This window comes from Labrus mixtus, chromosome 13 (assembly GCF_963584025.1).
Source record: "Labrus mixtus chromosome 13, fLabMix1.1, whole genome shotgun sequence".
Classification (NCBI taxonomy): domain Eukaryota; kingdom Metazoa; phylum Chordata; class Actinopteri; order Labriformes; family Labridae; genus Labrus; species Labrus mixtus.
The window spans coordinates 23738772-23762626 of NC_083624.1; the positions used below are offsets into that span (position 1 = coordinate 23738772).

Consider the following 23855-nt stretch of genomic DNA (forward strand, 5'->3'; position numbering starts at 1 on the left):
CATTAAAAACATTCCATCATTCAACAACCAAGAACTAATGTCCGAGTTTAAACAAATTAAGGAACAAAGGGGCATGACTGCATTTCTACAAAGTTCTTATCACTGTCACTAATTTCGTGTTTACTTTGCATCATTTTGTAATATCGGTAGAAAAGATTCACTTAATATACTGAAAACAGAGGATGCATTAACCAAAGAGCTTTCTACATCGCCTCTAAATTCCTACAAACACTTCTATAAATATTCAGAATCGAAACATACCAGACATTTAAACTGTCATAAATTGTAAAATACTGATATTTATTTGTCAAAAATGCAGCAGAAATGTTTTATGCTTGACACAATCCAGCCATCCGCTGAGTCAATAAACCCATATGAAAAAAAAGAAATCAATCAAACATCCATTAAACTTTGTTTTTTATATCATTTTGTAAAAGTTCTTTGCTTGCCATCCACAAGTTTTTCAGCTTTCATTTTTCACGTACTCTGTTGACAATTAAACTAAAATCTCTCATGAAGAAGTTACTTAGGATGAGAGGAGGTTAAATAGGCCTCACTGTGACAAAGCTGCTGCATGGAGTCGCACAGATGAGGCTGGGGGAGGGGAGGGGAGGGGGGCAGGATAGAACATAAGGAAGTAAAGGGTAAAACAGGAAAGAGACAATTCAAGGGTTACGGCCTTCGGTTGATGTTAGAGTTGGCTTGTTAGTTGGCATTAGGTTTATCTTTACAATAATAACAATTAGACAGACAGGATCTCACTTATTCTCATTGTTGATGCCATGATAATAAAACATCTCACATAAATTAAGTTAAATCAACTTTAAGAATGTTGGAAATCCAAAATGACCACATAGCTGTAACAACTGCCGTCCAAAAGTCCTCACTGTACAGTTAGCTGATAAACTCCGACTTTTGTCTGGAAAAGAAATCAATATTTATTTCCAATTTCTGTTGGAGTTTGATAAATTAATTTCACATCTTCAAAAGCTTTTCTTAGTGGCATTTGGGGAAGAAAATAATGTTCCATTAGGAGCACATTAGAGCTTTAAAAGCAATACGTCTGAAGGTGTGTTAGCCAACAAAGTAAAGTCTCTCAAACTGTCACACAGCCAGGATGATTAATCCTTCTCAGCTCCATGGGCTGAGATCCACCTTAATTAATCACATTTGGCTGAAATAAATCAATAAAAGTTTGAAATGTAGTACACCGAACTCTGGGCCTTTTGAAGTTGGGTGTTTCTAATGCTCAACAGCATCTAGTTTTAGAGAAAGAGAAATGAGATCTTCATGAAATATAGGTTTCTTATCCAATTCCTTTTAAAGGGAAGGGGTTTCAGTCAGCATTAGGTAGTTAAGGCTTATATAACAGAGCCTCTATGAGGTGTGAAACCTAAAGGTCACACAAATACAAAACAAAGCGATCTTGACTTTTCTTTTTGGAACACGCTGTGACTTGGGAAGCCATGAATCTTCTCCATGTGTTTTTCTGTGGTGACATTAATTAGATTGGAGTCATAAAGCGTAAAGGGTAAGGCCTTTAAGAACAAGAATTGAAGGGACACATTTAAGGGGAATGGTGAAAGGGCAGGGAGTTAGGATTAAAGGGGTTAAGGGGTCATGGATTTTTGGCTGGTGCTCAATCATCAAACCATTATTGCATTATCTACACAGTACTAGCTCATCACCACCCCACGGCCAAACAAATAGACAGGATGGTGTGAACATGTCTTATATTTCAACTACTAAACAAGTATCTAGATGTTGACATAGTTAATTATTGAAATGACTGTGCATAGCAAATATAGCCTTTATGTAAAGGTACTGTGTACATACTACAGTGGGTGAGATAGAAAGATAACCAGCCAATTGCTTCAGGACATCTATACAATTATACAGTTAATATCTGAAATGAAAGCAATAATGTGGTTAAATAAGTCATGTTTTAATGCAAGAGCAAGTAAATGCTATAAATCATAATATATCATCTGTATCTTCCCATTCTATTTACAAGAGTTGAACACATAGCTGGTTAGAGTGATTCTTCAGTAAGTCTGACAACACTTCAGAGGCCCTTCCTTCTTCTGAGGATAATATCCATCTTTTGGCAGACTTTTCACTCCTGCTTTTTTACCTATCAATCCATCTCACTTTGTCTTTCTAGTTCTCACATCTGATAAATCCTTAATCCTAATCTCTTTCCCACCATCTGATAAATTTTTCCTGTAGCTACTGTTGAGATTTTTTTTTTTAAATCCTTCTCTTCCTCTCTGTGTGTTTTTCCCCCCTCTCGCGTGCTTAAAATGTTGTTATTTTCTTCTTAGCTTAATTTGATCCTTGGCAGATAGGGCCGTTGATCTTTTAATGGAAAAAAATGCTACATTCACATTTCACAGGTTGTTCAAGTCGACATCAGCAGTCTGTGTGTGTGTGTGGTACTTCTTAACTATGTTCTGTGTCTGCGTTTTGTGTCTGCTCTACTCGGCCCCAGCACTGCTTCACCATGCAGCGCGGGTACAGCAGGAGACGTAAGCTGATCCATAACTGACCCTTTGTGGCACAGCACCCCTCCTCTTCCTCCTCAGGTGTAGAAAAAGCAGAAGAGTTCATATCCAAAGAAGGAATTCAAGACACTTGACGGATGTCTCAGCTCGTCTTGTTCTGGGTTAAGAGCAAATGATGCATAGAACTGCATCTCCCAGGATCCAGCTTGTCTTCAGTTCCCCTGACATGCAAACACACAGCTGTCTGTCTCTTCATCCTGTTACTGAAAATGTCTCTCTCACTCCATCTGTAACAATCCTGCAGGGTAATTAGTAGAGGTATTTAAGTCCTTTGTTTTATGTGTGTGTTTGTGTATATGTGTGTGTGGTATGCATGTGCGTTTGTATGTGTGTGTGTTTGTGTTGTAATTAAGTCTCTGTATCTTGCTGCGGTTATACACGTGTGGTGGAGTGTGTGTGCGTGGAGATGTGTGTGTGTGGCAAGTGTGTATTACTATACGGGCTATGGTGTGTGTATCCCTGGTGCGGATGACCCATCCTCATACCCACTACAGATCCAGGGGTCATGGGGGTCATTGGCGTTGCCGGGGTAACAGGATGCGACCCAGGGGTCACAGGGAGCGATCCCGGGGTCAGAGAGGTCATGAGGGGGACGTCGTCGGGTGAGCGGCGCAAGGTGAGAGTGTAATCAGGCGGGCAGGTGAGGCGCACGGTGTCCAGTGTGCTGTAGATGTCCTGCGTGTCCAAACCGTCCAGAGCGTCCAGTGTGTCCAGAGTGTGATGGTGGTGAGCGTTGTTCCTCTCATCGGCTGACGCAGCATCGCACTCCAGCTGCTTCACCTGAAAGGGTCAACACATGGATGAGTCAAAGGCTAGTTGGGAAGAAGATGAAGAATAAAATCAAAAGTAAAAATTAATTGATAACATGCTTATCACCAAATAATGTAATCAATTCCTCCACTAAAGGGCCTTTCAGATAGGACATGGTGGGCGCCGTGTGCAGCTGTCAAGCACGTTCATTGTCTATGAATTGCACCGTGCAAGAGCGTATCTGTGCCACGCGGAGCTGAGCAAGCTCTCGGTTGGCGTTGTTGCATACTGAAGGCGAGCGCAGCGCACACGACGTCCTATCTGAAAGGCCCTTGAGGCATATTTTGATTTATTCAAGATTCAAGATTCCATTTATTTGTCATTTTTCTCATGTATCTGAATACATAAAAAAGACGAAATGCTGCCCCCAAGCAGTGTGACAGAAAGAAAAACATGTAACATATAGACACCTAAATATAGCTTAAAGTCTACTACGGGATAAAATCTGTTCTGAAAGAAGAAGGTAAAAGAATTATAATAAGAATACCACAGATAATATAAAGTAGAAAAAACTAAATACAAGAAATAACACAGGCAACATACAGTTAGCACCACAGTCAGTCAATCCTTGTCTAAAGTGCAGTGAGTTTTAAAGTGCAGCACATGTCCCTCTGATACTGGCACTGAAATGAGTGTGACACAGGAGGGGAGCGCAGTTTGTTAACTGTCCTGACAGCCTGTGGAAAGAAACTTAAATAGCTCTATCTGTACTGTTTCACAATATTAAATGCCAACTAATTGTGATTGTGCTCCTGATCCTAATGTCCAAATGTGACATTTAAGACCTTAGACCCCCCCCAAAAAAAAGAAATAACGAAAACAGAAAATCTGCATATTGTAAATCTGGAGCAAAAGAAAGAAAAAACAATGTCAATTGACCAAGAAAATAAACTTAATGTTGCAGCCCTTATCATATCATATTGGTATTGCTGGGCTTCTGCATATGGCCAGAGTCAATAAAACACAATTATAAAAGTAAAAAAAAATTACAATAACTTTCAATTGATTCAACTCTCATGTGAAACACCTTCTGTCTTTTTTTTTTTTAATGGAGCTCAGCGTAAGTTCAAGCAGGAAGACTGGTTATATTCTCTCACCCATTTATTCAATTTCTTCATTCAACTCAGCCACTCCCTCTCTACCACTTCCACCATCTTCCTGCTCTGGTAATCAGCAGATTTTGGGCATTCACTCTTTAAATAATAATCCAACCGGACTCTGCCACGACCTCTCTCAACCAATCATCCTGCCGCGGTCACATTTTAAAACCAGTTCTCTCTCTTCCACTGTCAGTTTGTCATTTCAGTGAGATCGCTGCGACCCCGCTCCGCCCCAGTCACCTTCATTCCAGCTCAGCAGAGTTCAGATACAGTACATGAAGTCACCATGATGGAGTCTAATCCCCAAAGACTTTGCACATTTATTTCCTAAATTGTTAAATAAATAATTGTTCATTCTTAATTAAGTCTCTCCTGATTGAAATACTGTTTACTGAAAGTTATGCGAAAAACCATAAAATAACACTGTAATAAAAATGTCAACATAAAGAAAAATTTCCTCAAAATCATTCCTGCAGATAGTTGGGTGACTTAAGTCAGATTTCTTTTTAAAGCCGGCATCTTGCAGCAAAACCAGCAAAGCTTCAAACCAAATACAGAGTTAAAGTTATATTCAAAGTAGATCACCACTTTTTGTCAGGATCTTACATCTCTGCTTGACTTAGAGAGACATTTTGTGCTGCGATGCATTTCATCCCTTTGAGAATTTTCTCATAACACAAGAACACTGCACATGGCAATAATATATGCCAATACAAAAAGAGACTGTGCTTGGCTGTCGCTTGTCACACCAGATCTACCATTGGTGTACACAATCGGCACACTGCACCACATGAAAAGAAGTGACATTTAAAATAAATAAAACACCATCACAAAAGCAGCCGCAGTGTTGAGCTACATTATGGCAGTTCAGTTTCCAATTAAGAGGATTTGTCAGCTACAAAAGAGATGTGACATTTAGCACTCACTGTGGGACATTTTAAAGCAGCTAAAAGAGCTCGAAAAGAGGCCAGATAGTCAGAGGATGAATTGGAGGCAATTGGAGGCAATTCAGGCAATTGGACACGGCTCACTCATGCACATGCATCAAAACACACTGGCACACACACGCACACACATTCAGACAGAGAAAAGTGTGCAGCTGATGATGGGCTGTGTTTTTTTTTGTTTTGTTTTGTTTTTAAGTGCTCTGCTGGCAGCTACCTCACAGTTCATTCAGACTATCGAACACACATGCTCAACTGGTTGGATAAACTTGAGATATTCAGAATGTGTTTCACTATTACCAATGAGAAAAATGCAGCTACAGAAACAAACATGCAAAACAAAAAATACAGAAACATACCTGTAACGACATCAGACCCTCCCCCTGCAGGTGTGCAGCGACATCAGCGGCTGTAATGTCTCGTCTTGGGGGAGGAAGTGGGCGAGGCCGACGGTGCTCCAGACGCCTCTTGTCTTTTTTGTACAGCAGAGCAGCGAAGGCGAGGATGTTCAGAAACAACAGCGAAGCTCCCACCGCAATCGTCACTGAGAGCTCGGTTGAGTAGTCCTCATTCGGGACACGGACCCCCTCTTCCCCTCCACCTTGGCCTAAAGCGGACTCTGGCGGCTGTGGAGTACCTCCTTGTGAGCCTGGATGGCGAGTGCTGCTGGGAGGCCAACCTTTGGATAGACGCTTGGTGTAAGAGTAAGGAGTGTCATCCTGTGGGGAGGGACTATGCGTGAAGGAGGACACTGATTGGAGGAGCTCGTTGACGTGATGCAAGTGAGGGACCAGCTGCAGCCAGAAAGAGATCTTGGTGGCGCGGTAGTGGTCTCTGACTCGGGGTTTTAGGCCGATGTGGAGGTACAGCTGCTCTTTGGGGGTGTACTTAGACCAGGCCACTTCTTCAAAACGGTTGGGCTTTGTGTGGATGAACTTGGTATCTTGAGGAACTGGCTGGTTTGGGTCTCTGGAAAGCATGAAATAGAGGAGATTATTTATTCACATGGAGGTCAGGTTGCATGTGGTTGTGGTGGTTATGTAAGATTTTAGTTTTTTTTTTATAATTTATAGAAAGGAAAAAGGGGGGATTAATTATTTGTGTTGGGCGAGACATTGATTTTCATCCCCGCAGAACTTGTTGTTGCACAAAAAACTGGAATGAAAAAAGAGACAGGGAAATAGAAAATGAAAAAAACGATTGAAGTTAATCACAGCAGGATTTAATAAACCACGATGAAATGCAGAGTTTCCGACAACATATCAAAATGCAAAGGTCATTTAAAAAAACATTGAATATAGTCCTATATTTTAGTTTTCTCTCCAACGTGATGCACATTTTCATTTCTAGTTAAAAAACAATTTATATCGGTTGCAGTGTCAACTCAAAATAAAACCTCCTTTGCCACTCTAGCAGGACTCAAAGTTTATGACTCAAGCTTTCAATAAAGACAAAATTCCATAGGATCCAAATGAAGAGACAAGGTAGATGTAAAATGAAACAATCAGACGATTTATTCCACTGCTCTTATCACTACTTGTGATACTTGTAAATGGACTTGAGCTAAATTATTCTGACTATTCAAAGGACTTACATCACATGTCACATTCGCCCATTTACACACTGACTGTGGTTGTGAAAGTATTCATCAGTTTAAGCTAATCCATTCATACATAAATGTAGCTGCTGACACAGCAACCTGGAGCAGTCACATGTATTGTCCAACACATGTAAGTGAAGGAGCTGGGGATTGAACCTCCATCCTTCCAGTTGAGAGACGACCGACAGCCGCACACGACTTGTTCTGCAAGTTGTCTGTTACAATATTGGCGACGGTCAGAGATACGGCTGCTCCCTGTCCTGCTTGGTTGAATGCCTTCTCCCAAGAGCATGTGCCAACAGGTGCCCACATGGCAATTTACAACAATTACCTGCACTTTACCTCAGCAGGGTCAATCTGAGGTGGCAGAGCAAACTTAAGGGAACATAGATATCTATACTGATCTTCTTGATAAACAGAAATAATATCAACTTAAGATAAAAGTTCAAAATTAATGAAGGCTTCAATCAAAAGTAAAATATATGTCAACTATAACAACATTAATTATTAAAATGAGGCACAACCAGGCTACTACTCACAAACTCTTTTTCGCTATCAATCTGATCAAAATCACAAGACTGAATCCTTAAACTGAAGTAAAATAATTCCAGTCTTTAACACAGAGGCCTGTTTTCACTCTTTGTAATCAACTAGATTCTGATAGATGTTTTCTTAAGCCACCTAAAAACCTGGAAAGAATGAGTGAGTATCTCTCATGCAGTCCAAGAGTTTCACCAGCATTCGCCTTCCACACTTTTTTCTGATCAATATCCAGTAACAGAAGAAAATCCAGCGGCTAAAAAACTGAAAATGTTATTTTCAGTAAACATAGCTCAAGGGTGATTTAGCTACAGATCATTGATTTGTGTCCAGTTTATATGCCTCAGTAAATGCTCCCAAACTCCTGCAGATTGAAAAAAAAAAACTGTGGATATTTGCCCCTATGGCAAACATAACATTGTTAGGTATCTTTATTGGAGATGAATGTGTGTTGTGGTATAGTGAAAATCGAATAAAAATAACTTCTATGACACATACGGACAGGCATCTATTTGATGATTTATCCATTTATTTTTGCCGGCAGCGAAAATGTGGTAAATGAAACAGCAGCTCATGGAAACAGACTTGCCAGTTACACACTATGTGCTCACTTGTCAATCAGCACCTTATGAAGTGCACAAAAAAGCAGCTAGCGTAAAGACCCACCGGCACACCAAAAAAACACAGAGCAGCTGAGGATTTACACGCCCACACGGAGGCTTACAAAACATACATCAAGGAGAATCGTATCCTCCGCCGTTAAATTGAGCTGTCGCACAGTTCCATCACTATCTGAGGCACTCTCAACTGAGTGAAATCTTACTTTAAGGAAAGTCACCCACTGATAATCGAAGGGAACAAAGAAATCTTTTTTCCCTCCTTGGTGAGTTTTCTCTGTAGACTAGGGATTAGAAACTGATAATTGAATGCAGTGTGATTCCTTAAAGCAACAGTGTTGAAAACAGCAAGGGAAGGTCATTTTGAGATGAAAAATATTGATAGAATAAAAAAATTATATTCTAGTAAAGCAGCATTGATCTTGCTATTTTATTTTCTCAGAAGAAAACGTATCATATATGCCTTTTTTTAATTGATGTCCCATTGAAGACCTGACCTTGATCTTAATATTTTCTTGTGTGATTTGACTTTAAACTGTATAAAACATGGACAACATTACACCTTCCAAAAGTGAAGCCAAAATATTTGAAGCTCCCCTTGCTGACTGGCTGCAGTATATGTCATACTTTTTTCCTCCTCCATGTTAACAGAGGTCAAACTAGAAAATGAAATGGGTTGATTGGACAAGGTTTCTGTCTTTATAGTTCATTATTATCATGCTGATTTCTGTCTGAGTGCCTCTGAGTGAGAAGTTTAGTTTTATTTTTTTATTTGATGCTGTATTAAAGAGGTATAATGCCATGACTGACAGTTCTGTTGACCAATGTGGCTTCTAAATGAGCAGAGATGAGGATGAATGTCAAAAGCAAAAGTAACAAACACTAACACAAGTGTCACTGACCTTTCTATAACTGTGAGTATTTTTTAAACAAAACAAGACCATGTTCTGCTGTTGATGGTACCAACCTGAGGGATCTTTGCCATTTTATCAGAAAGCCAATCCTTTCTGCACATACTCTTATTTCAAGTGGTCATAAGCGCAATATGTCAGCACCTGTCACAGGGGTATTTGGGCTTCATTTTTGTACAACGGGAGGAGTCGGAGTCTCGTCGTCCATCTTTATTTAAAGTCAATGGATACAATTGGTGGGTTCATTTGTTTAAAGGTGAAAATGTCAGACAAAATATAAAAATGTTATTCTGACAGTTTATTTTCTAGTTGCTAAAAGTGTCAAATCAGTTTGTTGAAATACAATTAGATGATGCTATCAGCACCTTACTGTTAGTTATAATGAAAATAAAACCTAGAGAAAATGAATGATGTTGGTTGCCACTATCACAGACTGCCAATTTCCGCTAAAAGGATGCTGATTGCCAATGTAGAAAAGTTGTGATGCCAAACATGAAGGCTAATTAAGGCTATTCAAGAGGACATTGAGGGAGAAAGCTGTCTGAAGAAGTTGCCCTAATGTTGTTAGTTAGCAGCGATGACAGAAAGTATGCTATTGCTTTTTCCTCTGTGAGTCAGGCTAAGGTAGCTACATATAGCAGGCTGTTGCTAGCTAGCTATAGAGTTGTAAGCTGATTTTCCATACTAACATTTGATGAATCTGCTTAACTATAAGTCTTCCACAAAGGCTTTTTCTGGGGGCCATGTTTTGATTCATGGTTGTTATTTTGTTAGTTTGCATTTGATTTGTTAATGTGAAGAATTAATTGAGCCGCTTGTGTTGCAGTAAATAATTGCTAGCGTTTTTTTGTCATTAGGATCTGCTGCAAACAATTCTGCCTCCCAATAGATCCCCCAATCACAATTCCTTGGCACTGCTTCTGGTGAAAGACAGTTTTCTTTAATGCCCCACTCTGAATATGTGAGAGCACCGTCCTAATTCTGGATGTTGTGAGATAGCAAAGGCTCGGTGGTGATTTAGATCACGGTCTAGACTACAGATGTCTGTGTAAATCTGAAGAGGTCTCAGCGGAGTGAGTCTCGATTGGATTAATTACGGGTAATTACTCTCTTCGAGCACTGCAAACAGAGGGTCCATCCTCAACAATTACTTTTATCTTGTATATCATGTCACAGTGGACAGATAAAAGGTACTCTTATCAGGACCGACTGTCAGCTTTTAAGGTTTTAATGTGGATCCTTTCTACAACAACTGTAGTTTTCTTTGCTCCTGGCACATCATTTCACTTTCAATTAATAAATTGGATCTGTAAAAGCTTTTTGAGCTGTTGGCAGATAATTTTAATTTTGATTTAACATATTGTATAAGCTCTCTATCTCATTGCACCAGTTTGGGCCAAATTAGGACGCAGAAAGAGAAGAGAAGAGAAGAGAAGAGAAGAGAAGAGAAGAGAAGAGAAGAGAAGAGAAGAGGAGAGGAGAGGAGAGAAGAGAAGAGAAGAGAAGAGGAGAGGAGAGGACAGGAGAGGAGAGGAGAGGAGAGGAGAGGAGTCACACAGTGGCCAATCCTTCATTCTTCTTTTAGGACATTACCTTGGCTTCCCTCAAGGACTTTTCAAGAGCAGAGCATCTTTAATGTTCTCTGCCAGGGTCCAAAGAAGAAAAGCCTTGTCAAGATATTGTCATGACAGAGAACTTGTGTTCACCCTCTGCCAAAATTAGTCTGCAGTGCTTTTTTCACCATTGTTTGAAAAGGCCTGTCTTTCTGTCAGACACCAGAGGCCTATTGAAGGAAGAGACGTATAAAAACATATCCTTCGCCTGTGAGCTCATTATTTTTGTTGCTCTAAAACTCCACTGTCTTCCTCTTACACATCATTAAATCTCGGCTTCATCCAATTCCAAAAAGACGTTTCAAATAGAACCTTACATCTGAAAAAACATTTTCATTTGTTATTAGGACTGCACTTGTCTCGATAGAAATCTCAAGAGAGATATATTAAGGTAGAACTGTATCTGGCATTCATTTACCACAGTTTGCAGCTATTGCATTTTCCATAATTGCAATCGTATTAAGGGAATACATTTGCTCAATCCTACAAAATACTTAATAGCTGTTATCTTGTTTTCAGTAATATTGCTAATTAAAGCACAGAGACACCATATGGTGCATGGAAACATGGATACAGTTTCAGTGATGTCCACTGTCTGTTCTAAAAAAAGGCATAATAAAGCCCAACAAGTAGGGCTTGCCATATTGAAAATTGCTGACTCTAAGTTTCGGCCAATCTAGTTAAAGACAAGACAGTGGAGCAGGGACAGGCCTTCAGCCTCCTGGCACACAGCTACAGTGTGCCCACCTGTCAGTCCACTCAGTCTGTCCTTTAATTCGTCAAAAACATATAAGTTAGATAAACATGTGCCGCCCTTCAGTTTTACCAATAAAGAAATGAGCTAAAGAGACAAAACCTTCAAACCAGACTGCAAACATGTTTAATTGTAGTGGAAAAAATGGGCATTTGTGGCTTAAAGGAAGAATATGCAATTTTTCACACTTAGATGTAGCAAAAAATCAAGTATATCCTCTGAAAATAACTTTGTGAGTCATGACTGTCTACAATGGGTGTGACAACCGAGTCCAGCTGTCTGTGATGCTTTCCAAGCCGTAGCTTGACTTTGCCAGGACGGCCGGCCGGCTCATCCCCTCGCGTATAAAAGTTGTTTAATTGAGGGACTAGAGAAAAGAAGAATAACATACTGTACTCACTGGTTAATTGAATGTCATGTAAGCATTTTTAGATCACGGTCATTCCGTGTAAATTGACATGAAGTGTGAAGATACAAGCTAACTAAAGCTCGCTAGCAATAGCATGCTAACACAACAATGCAGCGCGAGTTGTTTTGGTTTCATGCTGGTGCTCAAGGGCGACATCTGCTGGATCAAAAAGTGGCATATTCTTCCTTTAAAGATCCTGTGGAGAAACGTGTTTTGTCACTAAATAAATTGAAACAAAACATCTCATCCCGTTGACTGTAACAGTGAAATGTGTCACTGTATCATGGATCTCTGTATTGTAAAATGTAAACAAAGGCTGTTTTTGTCAAACACCTACCCCTTGCTTCAACTTCAAGCTAAAAAAAAAAAGTAACAAATAGGAACTTTTCATTTTGTCTCTGATGGTTTTGTTTGATTTTGTAGCTCATTAAGAGACGTCGGTACTCATTTCAGTCTGTTTCATTACCAGCTAAAAACTCCTCACAGCAGCTTTAATGGGGATTATCGGTATTTGGAGCAAGGCTCATATGGACACCCGAAGAACTACCGTTTTTTGCACTTCCACATTGGTTTCATTCTTCAACAATGGAGGTTGCCTCTTGGGGTTTTATTGCTGGATCCATAAACTTGAGTCTTGATTTTCTTATTCTGAGTCTACATCAATACAAACTGTTCACTGTAACACATCAACAAGATACACTATGTTCCTAAATGATTGTCTCACTGTGTGAAGGGTTAAAGGAAAAATAATGACTGCTGCATATTTTCTTTTACATGTGAAATGTCATTACATGTCCTGATTAGATATTAATAGCAAAAATTAGGGCAGAAATAAAAATAATCAAAGTTGTGCTTTGTTTTATCATGCTTTCTTGTTATTGTCTATAAAGAAAAAAGGGGAATAAAACTCTTCCAAGAATGGTTATTGGACTGAATTCAGCGTCTCACACCAGGGATCGTTTTAATAGCTCACCCAGTCTTGGCAAAGTTGGTCCAGTAAGTCATGACTACAGCGCTCAGCATCACGTCGTTCTTGGAGAAGTTACAGTTGAACAGATCAGTGGGTCCCACCATGGGCACACCAAAGACATAGGGCACCTATACACACACACACACACACACACACACACACACACACACACACACACAAACACACAGACAAACTTTAGGATAGCTTACTGTCAGGGCAAACAGATTACATTCATTCTCTAGACAGTAACTGGAGCCACAACTGAATTATGTCAAACTCTAACCTCATCACAGTGAAGAAAGAAATCGCCTCATGTGTAACTGCAGTGAACCTAAACTCAGGTCACTAAATTCATCTTCATTTAGACAGCTTATCCCCAATAATCTGGACTGAAACCCACCCTCACAAACAGCAACTACAAATGCATGCACGCAGTCACTGAGCTGAACCTAAAGCAAGTCCTTCATACAAAACTGAAAAGAAGATTAATTGATTCAAACTGTTAAGCATTTTGAACAAATTAATATAAAGCAGGCCTTAAAGCATAATCCAAACCCAGAGCTCCTGATTTATTTGTTGAATATTTAAGAAAGCTTTGAAGTATTTGAGTTAACTCCATTTTTGCCTCAGTCTGTTTTACAATTTAAAACCAAAGATACAGACATTTTCTTCCATTACTCATTTTCTGTATATCTGATATCTTGTCTTCTCCCCACTTTTAAGTACAATTTCTTTACTGATGCTGTTGCTGAATAACAATATATCAAGGCACCGGCTTCTTACCTCGTCACCATGGGCGGAGTCAGCCCACGGCGGCGTGGCGTCACTCTGGCAGTGGTGGTAAAAGGAGTAGAAGTAGGTGGGGGATCCATACTGAGCGTGCAGGTCCGCAGTGGCGATGGCTGGAGCCACCCATTGGTGGTCTGTGAATAATGCCACCAGGGTCTTCCGGCGTGTTTCTGCGTTGTCGCGGTCCGCCCAGTCCGTGTACATAAACCTTTAGAGCAGACAAGAAGCCAGTTTCTACTATTAACGTGTGAAAGACTCAGTTATGTTTTCATGAAGGAATTCATTTCACATCTAATAGAAACATTTTTCGGCATTTGATATTTTGGTAAACATGCTTCTTCAGTTTTTAGCAAAGCGCTGGATCTTATGTGTGGCCGAGTTCTCTCTCTCTCTCTCTCTGTTTATCCATCACCTGCTGCACACCTGAGTGCAACATGCGCTCAGGGAGGATGAGGGGTATTTAGAGGAACCAGGGGCAAACACTCTGGGCAGCATGGTGAGGAGCTTTTTAATCCCCATTTTACTTTTATACTGTTTCCCAATTTAAAGGTTGTGTTTTCACTCATGCATGTTTAGATTGCTGGGTTTTGTTGTTTTAATTTAGGCTGGAGGTACCCATTAGTCCTATTTTTGGTTTACATGTTTTTCAGTAGGTTAGTTTTCTTAGGTAGTTTAAGGGGGAGGTGCCGACAGATAAGACCCATTGCAAGGTTGGCTTGGCGCCTTCCCATCTTTTGGTCTCCAAACCAATTTGATATTTATATTATTGACAAAAAAAATGGACAAGTAAATCAACACAACTAATGCATACTCATTAAAGAACGTTCGAGCTGGTAATAAAACAAATTAAAATCAAGACTGGTGCCTCTTTGTGAGCTACAAAAGAAAATTAGCATAAAGACTAGCTGTTTTTATACATGGTTCTTTTCACTGCAGCAGGTGAGGTAGCTATCAGTCCACTCTAATAACAGCACAGTGCAGAAAGAGCTTTTTTCTTTTGCTCTGCAAAGATTCAAGGTGAGTGATACATTTTCCTGTTCAATGAAAGCAGGATGTTTTTTTTTTTCTATGTACAAGTCCAGGACATACTCAACAAAGATAATTGGTCCCGCTTTATCCACTGGGGTCAACAAAATAGTCACAAAGTGAAAGTTCATCACAGGAGCGTTAACAATGGTTTGATAAATTGATGTGCAAAAACTGAAAAAATAACAGAAACTAGTTGTGATTTTACAGTATGCATTGTGCTTAACTATTTCTGCTATGTCCATTGTGATGACCAGATCACAGCATGTCACCATGTCAAAAAGTGAAAGTAGCCAACACAACCACAATTTCACACTTCAAAACGTGTATCTAATTGAAAAGCAAGGTTAAACATGTTAATAGCCAAAGTAGGATTTAGTAGAGCTGCAGGTTTTGTTACCTTTCAACAGAGCCAACGTAGCTGTTCCTTATGTTGTGCTAACAAACTCTTGACTTTAACTAAAGATTTACCCACAGACATGAAAGTGGTATCAATGTTCTTCAATTACATTTTGCCAAAAGGAAAATCAGAAACATTCAAACACATCTCTATAAGCTGAACTCTTGAGAAGAAAGTGGAATTTTACACTATGGCATGGACTTTTTGGTGTTGTAAGTGTTTGTTTTCTGGTTGTAGTTTCAGGAGTATAGGCTACTAACAATCCATTTGATTACATGTAGGACATGTGAAGAATAAAGAGGTTTGAATCATTAGATATCCCCAAACCTATCAGCTATAATTGGGTGACAATTTATCTTTTTATTAATGGCTATTAAAGTATGTCTGCATTTGAGTGCACAGAACACTGAGTCCTAGAAGCATCTCTTTATCTCCATTTTTGTGTCTCCGCAGTAGCTAGTCTCATTTTAAACAATGATCCAGCTTAAACCTCAGGAGATCTTGGTCTGGATATCAGTTATCTGAGTAACACCTAGCCCAACCAGACACCCCAAAATATTGACCTTGCTGAAGGAGGCTCTATCCACCTGCGATGACTAAGGACAGGTTTTGATATTGAACATTTCCAGACTCACTCACCTTATGCTCTCTCTCAGCGTGTCTCGGCCCTCTGGGTATCCGTATAAGCTATCCACAAAGTCTGACACCGCAAAGTCAAAGTCCTCAGCCGTGACACCGTCCTCCGAGTCCACGATGCCCTCCACAAACTTCACGCCCTCGCCCTGATTAACCCCCAGCATCACGTCGTAGTTCAGAAACTCTCCCTGCTCCATCAGAATCTGGGGGTCATCCGGTATGACATCGCCATCAATCACCGGGGCAAAAGCCGTGTGATACTTGGCCGGCGTCACGTTCTGCTCCACAAGTTCCCGGTAACTTCGCCCCTGGAGGCAGGCGACCAGTTGGGTGCTGTCGTCAATGCCGCAGCCCACCCTCTCGCCGAGCTGCCGGGCGTACTTGCTTGGCTGGTAGTTGACGGCCCAACTGGCTAAAGCGCTGCCGCTCTGAATGATGGCTCTGTGGAACAGGTCTGACACACACATGAACGCACACATGAATGCAAATAAGGGAGTCAAAATAAGCCTATATACACAGAGGCTTCAACCTGTATAGGCCCACATTTATGGATACACATGCACCCACATAAAATGCGCATGAATGCTCAACCATATGATTACACACTTGGAGGGTTACACAATCGGCCTACATGTGCACACATAAACAGATGCAGAACAAGTATTCCAACAGCTACACAAAAAAAAAAAATCACTGGATGACGGGTCATAGTGAGAGCACCAGGTTCATGTGGGTTAGGGTTAAAAGATTTAAATAATGCAGCTGGTAGCTATGTGAGTCAGAGTCAGGCTGTATTATTCAAGGCTTATTCAGGCTTTTCTATCAGCAATAAAGCTCTATCGTACCAATGGAGACCTTGAATAGTGTCACCCACCTAAACCAGCCATCTTAGGTGTCCAATTCTCTAACTGCCTTTACTCGCCATCTATTAAAAATGTTTTGCAAAATGTAATGTGCTATAAATGGGACTTTTTCTTGGAGAACCTCTGAGGATTGTCTAATCATTTTCTCAAGTTAATGGCAAATTCTGAGCATGTCTCAAAAACAGTCCCAGCCAGTCCAACACATATCCCAAAGTAAAATTACAAAATGTCAATTTCCAACCTTGATTTTTACAAAGATTGGAAGCCAGGCATAACATGTCAAAATGTGTTAAACTGGACGCAACGAGAGGGAATTAGCTTGACTTAAAAAAAGAACTATTCGAATCCCTAGACTTTCAGTTGCATAATCTTTTGGCTGTATAGATTTTTGAGGTCAGAAGTGTTCATACATTTATTTATTTATATATTGGAGAACTTGAAAGGTTTGGAAACCCTAATTATCACAACACCCACCACAAAACCCATCATTGGTGCCCAACAGTCCCCCGGCCTTATCTCGCAGTTCAAAAATGATTTAACACATGTTGAATCATTGAAACTGAACAAAAACACTAAAACTAACAGCAGGTTTTCCTTACCTTCAGAGTAGTGTGATAAAGTGAGCAGGCTCACACAGGACGCTCCGGCCCCTGATCCAAACACCGTCACCCTGTTTGGGTCTCCGCCGAAGGCTGCAATGTTCTCCTTCACCCAGCGCAGGGCCTGAATCTGATCCAGCAAGCCGTAGTTCCCTTTTGCAGCCTGATCGCCTGTACTTAGAAATCCTACAGACAAAGAGAAAGAGGTTTAGAACAAATAGCAGTTTGGTTTTAAGATGGAATTGCTTTGGAGAGAAAATGAGCAACAATTTTAAAATCATGAAGCGATCAAACAAAGATTTTTATTGCAATAGGACCTCTTCATTTTATAATGTGCAAAAGCACACACAGTTGCTGATTCTTCATCATGGCTCCCACACAAGTCAAATCAATAATGCATGAGTCTGCTGGCCATACATTTAAACCAGAAAAAAAAATGTTAAAATGATTAACCTCCTGCACAAATGCACAAAAAGGATCTAAACAACAGCTTTGTCCACATTCATGTTGGTAAATACCTTGAACACACTCGACACACACACACACACACACACACACACACACACACACACACACACACACACACACACACACACATGCAGGTACAAAGACGACTATCCCTTATTCCCTTTTCTGCTGACGTTGTAAAGTCAACACAAAGGATCCTAATGGCTCACTCCACCACGGTATATCTCATTACTGCAGACGCTAATTTCTCTGAACCTCAAGCTGGCCCTGAGCACATATAAGAGTATAATGAGCAAGAAAGGGAAAGGCTGTGAAAATAATACATTTCATTTACTTATGTGCAATTATGCAGAAACATATCTCATGCAGAAAGCACACATTAAGGATATTTAATTAATCACATTACAGTACCATGATGTCTTAAATACTGTTTGATGAGCTTTTTGTAAGATTTCTTTGTAAAAGCTTCCATATTTTTTATTTTAAATTTTTGTTGAAATATCTCCCAGTACCCGTGACGAAGATAAGACATGTGCAAAGTTGTAAAACGACTCACCTCATGCATCCACCTTATGATGACAATAATGATGAGGAGGAGGAAGATGATGACACTGATGTTGGACTGATGGTGCTGCTGATGATGATGATGATGGTGCTGATGATGATGATGATGATGATGATGATGGTGTTGACCACAGAAGAGTTGATGTAAACACAAAGGATGGAGATAACAAAAATAAACATGCAGGATTGGTTTTGTGTAGCTAGATATGGTCGTTACACCTGTAGCAATTTTATCCTCAAGATATCGTCTACCAAGCAGATTTAGATTAATGATATATACAATCAATACCTGTGGAACGCTTTGAAATGATGAGTCTCATAAACCAATATTAGTTTACCTTGTTATAATTTGTTTAACTTTTTCAATGACTTCAACTCTACTACATTACATTTCAATAAGACTCTCTCTCGCTCTCTCTCTCTCTCTCTCTCTCTCTCTCTAATTAAAGCAGGACCTCACAGTGGCCTTCCCTCAGGACCAGAAACATCTCATACAGTATTAACAGGCCCTGTGTGTACACATGTTCTACAAAATATGCTAAAAGTGCAGGAAGAAAAAAAACAAAAAAACTGTACTGAATAATTCAGAGAGAAGTAGCAGCCAAAGGTTGTGAGAATGCTTCCTTTACCTTGATTGTTTATAATAAGCAGATTTTGATTGGTTAAATTTACGTACATACATTTAAAGAGCACTGTCACCTTCTATCACATCAATCCACATAATATGGGAGATTAAAGGGATAAAGGAACTTGGATTAAATCACTTTTAACGAGGTCAAACTTAAGTTTAGTGAATGAGTAAAGGATTACTAATACATGATTCATGATGATTTAATGCATGAATTAAGGTGGAATGTCAGTAATTTCTTCTGTTCAACAACAAAGAAAGATAGCTTCCCAACTATTTTATGTGATTAATTCACAGTTTAAAGGTCATGAGTTACGAAATGTTTATTCAGTGACTTAAATATAATCAATGTGCATTATGTCAGTGTGATCTCAGTTACATTCACGTTTATTTGTGAATCTATATTCATGTATTAATGTTAATCATTGACCTCTCTGCATCTGACTGACCAGTTTGATCAAAACCAGAGCTTTTGTACAGAGAGGCTTTCAGAGGAGCTTAACTTTTGTATGAAATCACATTTTTTGGAAACTTGACTCCAGATCATTCGATCGCATATTGATCATAAGAATAAATAACTGTGAAGGACAGATCCAAAGCATCTGAACATTTTGTCTAACTTGGTTTTCCAGAGTGTCAAAGGAATTTGTCTTATTGGTGCAAATGATTTATTCATTGGCTCAATGCCATTCTTACTGGAGATGAATTAAAGGTTTAATCAATCAATAAATCAATCAGTCTCAGTATTTGAATAGCGCCAACTATAACAAATTTTATCTCGAGGCGCTTTACAAACGAGTAGGTAAAAGACCTTACTCGTTGTTTAAGGCGAGTTGGGGCCTTTTGTCAATTCATTTTTGTATTTTGCACGTATGAGTTGTCCTGAAAAATGCAATTTCTCTGCTGAGATCATCAAATTTGATTAAGCAATGTCCCAAAGCGAATGGAAAATAAAAGTAAATAATGCAATAAATCATCATGAGTCATGCACCAGGTAAACACATTAACTGTATTATTGGTACACTGAAGTTAAATGTTATCATTATATCATTATTTGCATATTAGTGACCTGATGGCACATTAAGTTTTTCATGTGAATGACTTAATAGTGGGCAATTCCTAATGAAAGTGAGCATTTGATTTAACCCAGTAAATAAAATAATGTTCACCTCTTGAATCTGACTTATGTAGGAAGAACACATAATGCTCGGGCCCTCACTGTTTGACTCACATGATGCCTTACATGTACCTTTTTAAACCCTACTGTGGCCCTGCTCATGCTGGGTATTGTTTATAATTACGGCAACAAAAGGCCTTAATGCAAGGACTCTGAGATATTCAATTTATTCAGCCTGTGAGCTGTGCATGATGGTCTAAAATTAGAAAAACCTCTGGGAATCAGATTTTCCCCGTTCAGAGAGCAATGAGTCAGAGAGTCATGGAGGTAAAAAAGGATCAGATTTGAGTCAGTGCTAGTACTGGAAATGGCTTCAGGGGCTTTATTTCCGCTAGGGACACCCATACTGAACATGCTCTCACTCCAACAAAAAAAAAAAAAGAAAAGCAACGAGGCACACAAACAGTTTTCTGCTTTTAAGAGCTTGTCGAAACATTAAAGCAGATGGTGAATGAAATGCAAATGAGACCAAAAATAAAGGAATGTACATTTCTATAAAAGGTAATAGCATTTCCATTTAACGTTTGCTTTTCTTAAACATCCATAGATCTGACTCATAAACAAGCTATTTATGACCAGATCTGGATCAAGCCGTTATTGTGGATATGACTCACGCAAAGCATTGGAGAGAGAATTGGATTAAAATGCAATCCAGAGTTTAACTCGAGTGTCTAATAACAGAGCTCACCTACAAAAAACGACACATTTCTGTCAAGTGAAAATGTAGATTGTGGAGACAAGCTGTCGTGTGGATTTGCGTATTTCATTCTAAGCATCTGATACTCGCTCCAGTGTGACAATTAAGTGTTTTCTGCATTTCACAAATGGATGTTGATTGTGTTAACTATTTAAAATTACAATGTTTCCAAGTTGATCAGCTCATTTTTCAAATGACAGTTGGACCCATTGAAACAAAACACGTTTTCTTACTCATGCTCAACAGAAAGAGTATTTATCTTTCTTCATTAGCATATGCAAATTCACATGAATTGACTGAGCACAGTTTTCTAAAAATTTGACAGTTAATGGTTGTAAATATCTTTGTGATTAAAATAGATTGTTTCTTCTGAGATTAATAGTTTTACTCTACAAAATATGTGACAATGTTTCATTGTTAAAGTCACCACATGCAGAACATTAAATCTCATTTCATATGGCGTCTGTTTAGATCTGATAGATTTATAAATTAAGTGTCAGGTGTGGCAAAACAGAAATGATCAACCAGAACAGTTACTCCTATCGTTGTAAGTTCACTGAGTAACCGTAGTATTGTGTAGTAAATGAACAGCATGTGTTTTGTTTCTATTGTTTCTTTTTGTTCTTGAAGGCTACATTTTGGTCCTATGCAGTGATTAATAATACATTTTTAATTTTTCTCTGTTAGTTACTACATTTTAATTTGTTGTGTGACCATTATAGGAAAGATTTAAAATTATCCTCTCATGTAACATTTTAAATCCAAGCAAAAAAAGGGTTGTGTCCTAAAATGTTATACGTTTACTATGGCTTCGATCGTTGCATTCTGTTGTAATATGAATATCAGAAAATGGTTTAAAACAAATAATTTATCAATCCATCTTGGTGAGAGAGCTGCAACGTCCTCAGACGACCCCACACCTGCAGCAGCTTGCAAGGAAGCTACAGATGCTAGTTTAGCTCCCAACCAGCTTTAGCTTTATTAGCATCAACAAGTTGAGGAGTGACAGGGACCAGGGGGCTGAGTAGACTATTTTTCAAGGTTTACCTTTTGTGCTGTTCTGTGCTAATGGTTGTGTTGCCTGTGGTGAGCTGGCTGGATAAGTAAAGAGCCTACAAAGCTGCTATTACTGTTTTTATGCTTGCTGCATTATACAACCCTACGTAATAGCTTTTCACATGTTGTTGTCTAATTGTGCGTCTTTACACAGCGCCACTGGTCATGCAGTTCTATCTTAATCACATGCCCTCTGTACATATATTCCCTGGTGCCAGAGCTGAATCCAAGTGCTCTGCTGCTGTTAGCTGTGGAAAAAATAAATAAAGTCTAGACCTGCTATGTGTGTAAAATGTGATGAGATAACTCATTTTATGATTTGGCGCGACATCATTTAAAAATTGACTTTGCTCTGATTTACAAATTGGAACATGAAACCTCCGAGTGTTTAAATGAGCATCTGAGGAGTTAAACTTTGATACGCAACTGACACAGTAAGCTTCAGACAAACAACAGGCTGCTGCATTTGGCAAGAAGTGTCAGTAAGAAAAATAAAGGACAAAAAGAACGTTTAAAAAAAACACACTTATTCTGTCGTTCTGAGCACACATACAAATGTTTTGTGCAGGTTTTACACTGTCTCAGAAGTAAATGTCATTTTGGTGGCAATGACTAATTCATTGGCACAACGACTGACATTTGAAACATGGACTACAGCTTTTGAGTGAGTTACAGACTTTTCAAGTAAAAATACATTGTTGTGAGAGGTCATGATAAATGCACAGCCGAGGTCGTGATTTTTCAGATAGGCACAACCAAATTTCTTTAAGGATTTGGAAACATAAACAGACAGTGGTTACACTTGCAGAATGAACTGTGACTTGTTTTAAGTGTGCACTCTCCCAGTGCCTTTCTACTTTCAGTTCAAAGTGCTCTATTGTGTGTTGTTGGGGGTCTGCAATGAAGCCTGATACATGGCTAACAGGAATCAAAATAAGAGCTACAGAATGCATGCATCTATCAGCAAATTGAGTGTAATGGTTAAAGATATTTCTAATGCAGAGTAATGCAGTAAAAAATAAAACAAAATAAGGAAAAGCTTTAACAGGCTAAGGACAAAGGTGTTTATTTAAAAAGCAGCTACACCCATCATCTTATCATTACCATAAAGCTACTGCTGTGTTGAGCAAATTGGATACAGATATAGGAGATGTATCGTTTTACCCAGCACTCCGAGGCGATAGTTGAGGGTTATGACAATGACGTTGCCGTAGCTTGCCAGCACGCTGCCATCCATCATGTTTCCAGTGCCTTCTGTGTACGAGCCCCCGTGGACGTAGACCATCACCGGCCGCTGCCCCCCCTCCTCGTGGATGTCTGCACAGAGAGGGAAAGACTGATTAGATAGATAGACAGATAGATAGATAGATAGATAGATGTGTGTGTGTGTGTGTGTGTGTGTGTGTGTGTGTGTGTGTGTGTGTCAACCTTCCATTAGTGTGCATCGCTGCCTTGAATCACTCTCAGATCTAATATACAAAAGCAGAGACAATTTTGCTACCGCTTTGCTTCACTATGCTTTGTATCATTCTACCTTCATTTCACAGCAGGTGGATATTAATTTAGGCCGTTGGAGCGTTCATCCTTGCCACATGCGTGTTTGTGTGTGTGTAGGGTCACATGCACCTGCATGGGCCAATATGTATGCATGAGTGAGTGTGTGTCCTTCCCACTTTCCTCCGCAAGTAAAGGAGTAACCCCCTCGGTGACTGACAGAGGTGTCTGCATGTTAAGTGTTGTTTCAACCAGGGGCGTGTAAATAAAAATGGGAGGGGGGGTTGGAGGGGGGGTTGGAGGGGGGGGCACCTTTCAAATTAAACTTAACTTATTTATTTAACAAAGGGCATGTGTGTGACCTGACAGGATGCTTCTGTGTTTAAATCAAATTTCACAGTCAAATTGCCCTCCAAATTACCTCACGGTCAACCAAAGCACCACCTTGTCCCCACGCTGATTTGACTTCACAAGATGAGGAACATGCTAATCTAATTCTAAACCCCGCATGCTTACACTCACTCACCTTCTTCAGTGGGCACGTAAATGTTGAGGTAGAGACAATCCTCACTCTGGTGAGTGAGGTACGTGGCCGCTATATCCAGATTCGCCGTGAGCCAGGAGGG

At 39.6% G+C, this 23855-nt stretch overlaps 1 protein-coding gene across 1 annotated transcript in view; it reads right to left on the reverse strand.

Moving 5' to 3' along the window:
- Positions 1–279: 279 nt before the first annotated feature.
- The window catches only part of LOC132987292 (neuroligin-4, X-linked-like), a 26378-nt gene continuing 2802 nt past the window's right edge, over positions 280–23855 (reverse strand). Inside the window, exons 2-9 of the mRNA XM_061054264.1 lie at positions 23756–23855; positions 22900–23052; positions 17146–17331; positions 15687–16137; positions 13616–13829; positions 12836–12960; positions 5778–6387; positions 280–3344 (exon numbers count right to left, since the gene is read on the reverse strand). The exon at positions 23756–23855 is cut by the window's right edge and continues 849 nt beyond it. Of these exons, the coding sequence (XP_060910247.1) occupies positions 2937–3344; positions 5778–6387; positions 12836–12960; positions 13616–13829; positions 15687–16137; positions 17146–17331; positions 22900–23052; positions 23756–23855 (2247 nt within the window). The 3' untranslated portion in view covers positions 280–2936. The remainder of the gene's footprint in view (positions 3345–5777; positions 6388–12835; positions 12961–13615; positions 13830–15686; positions 16138–17145; positions 17332–22899; positions 23053–23755) is intronic.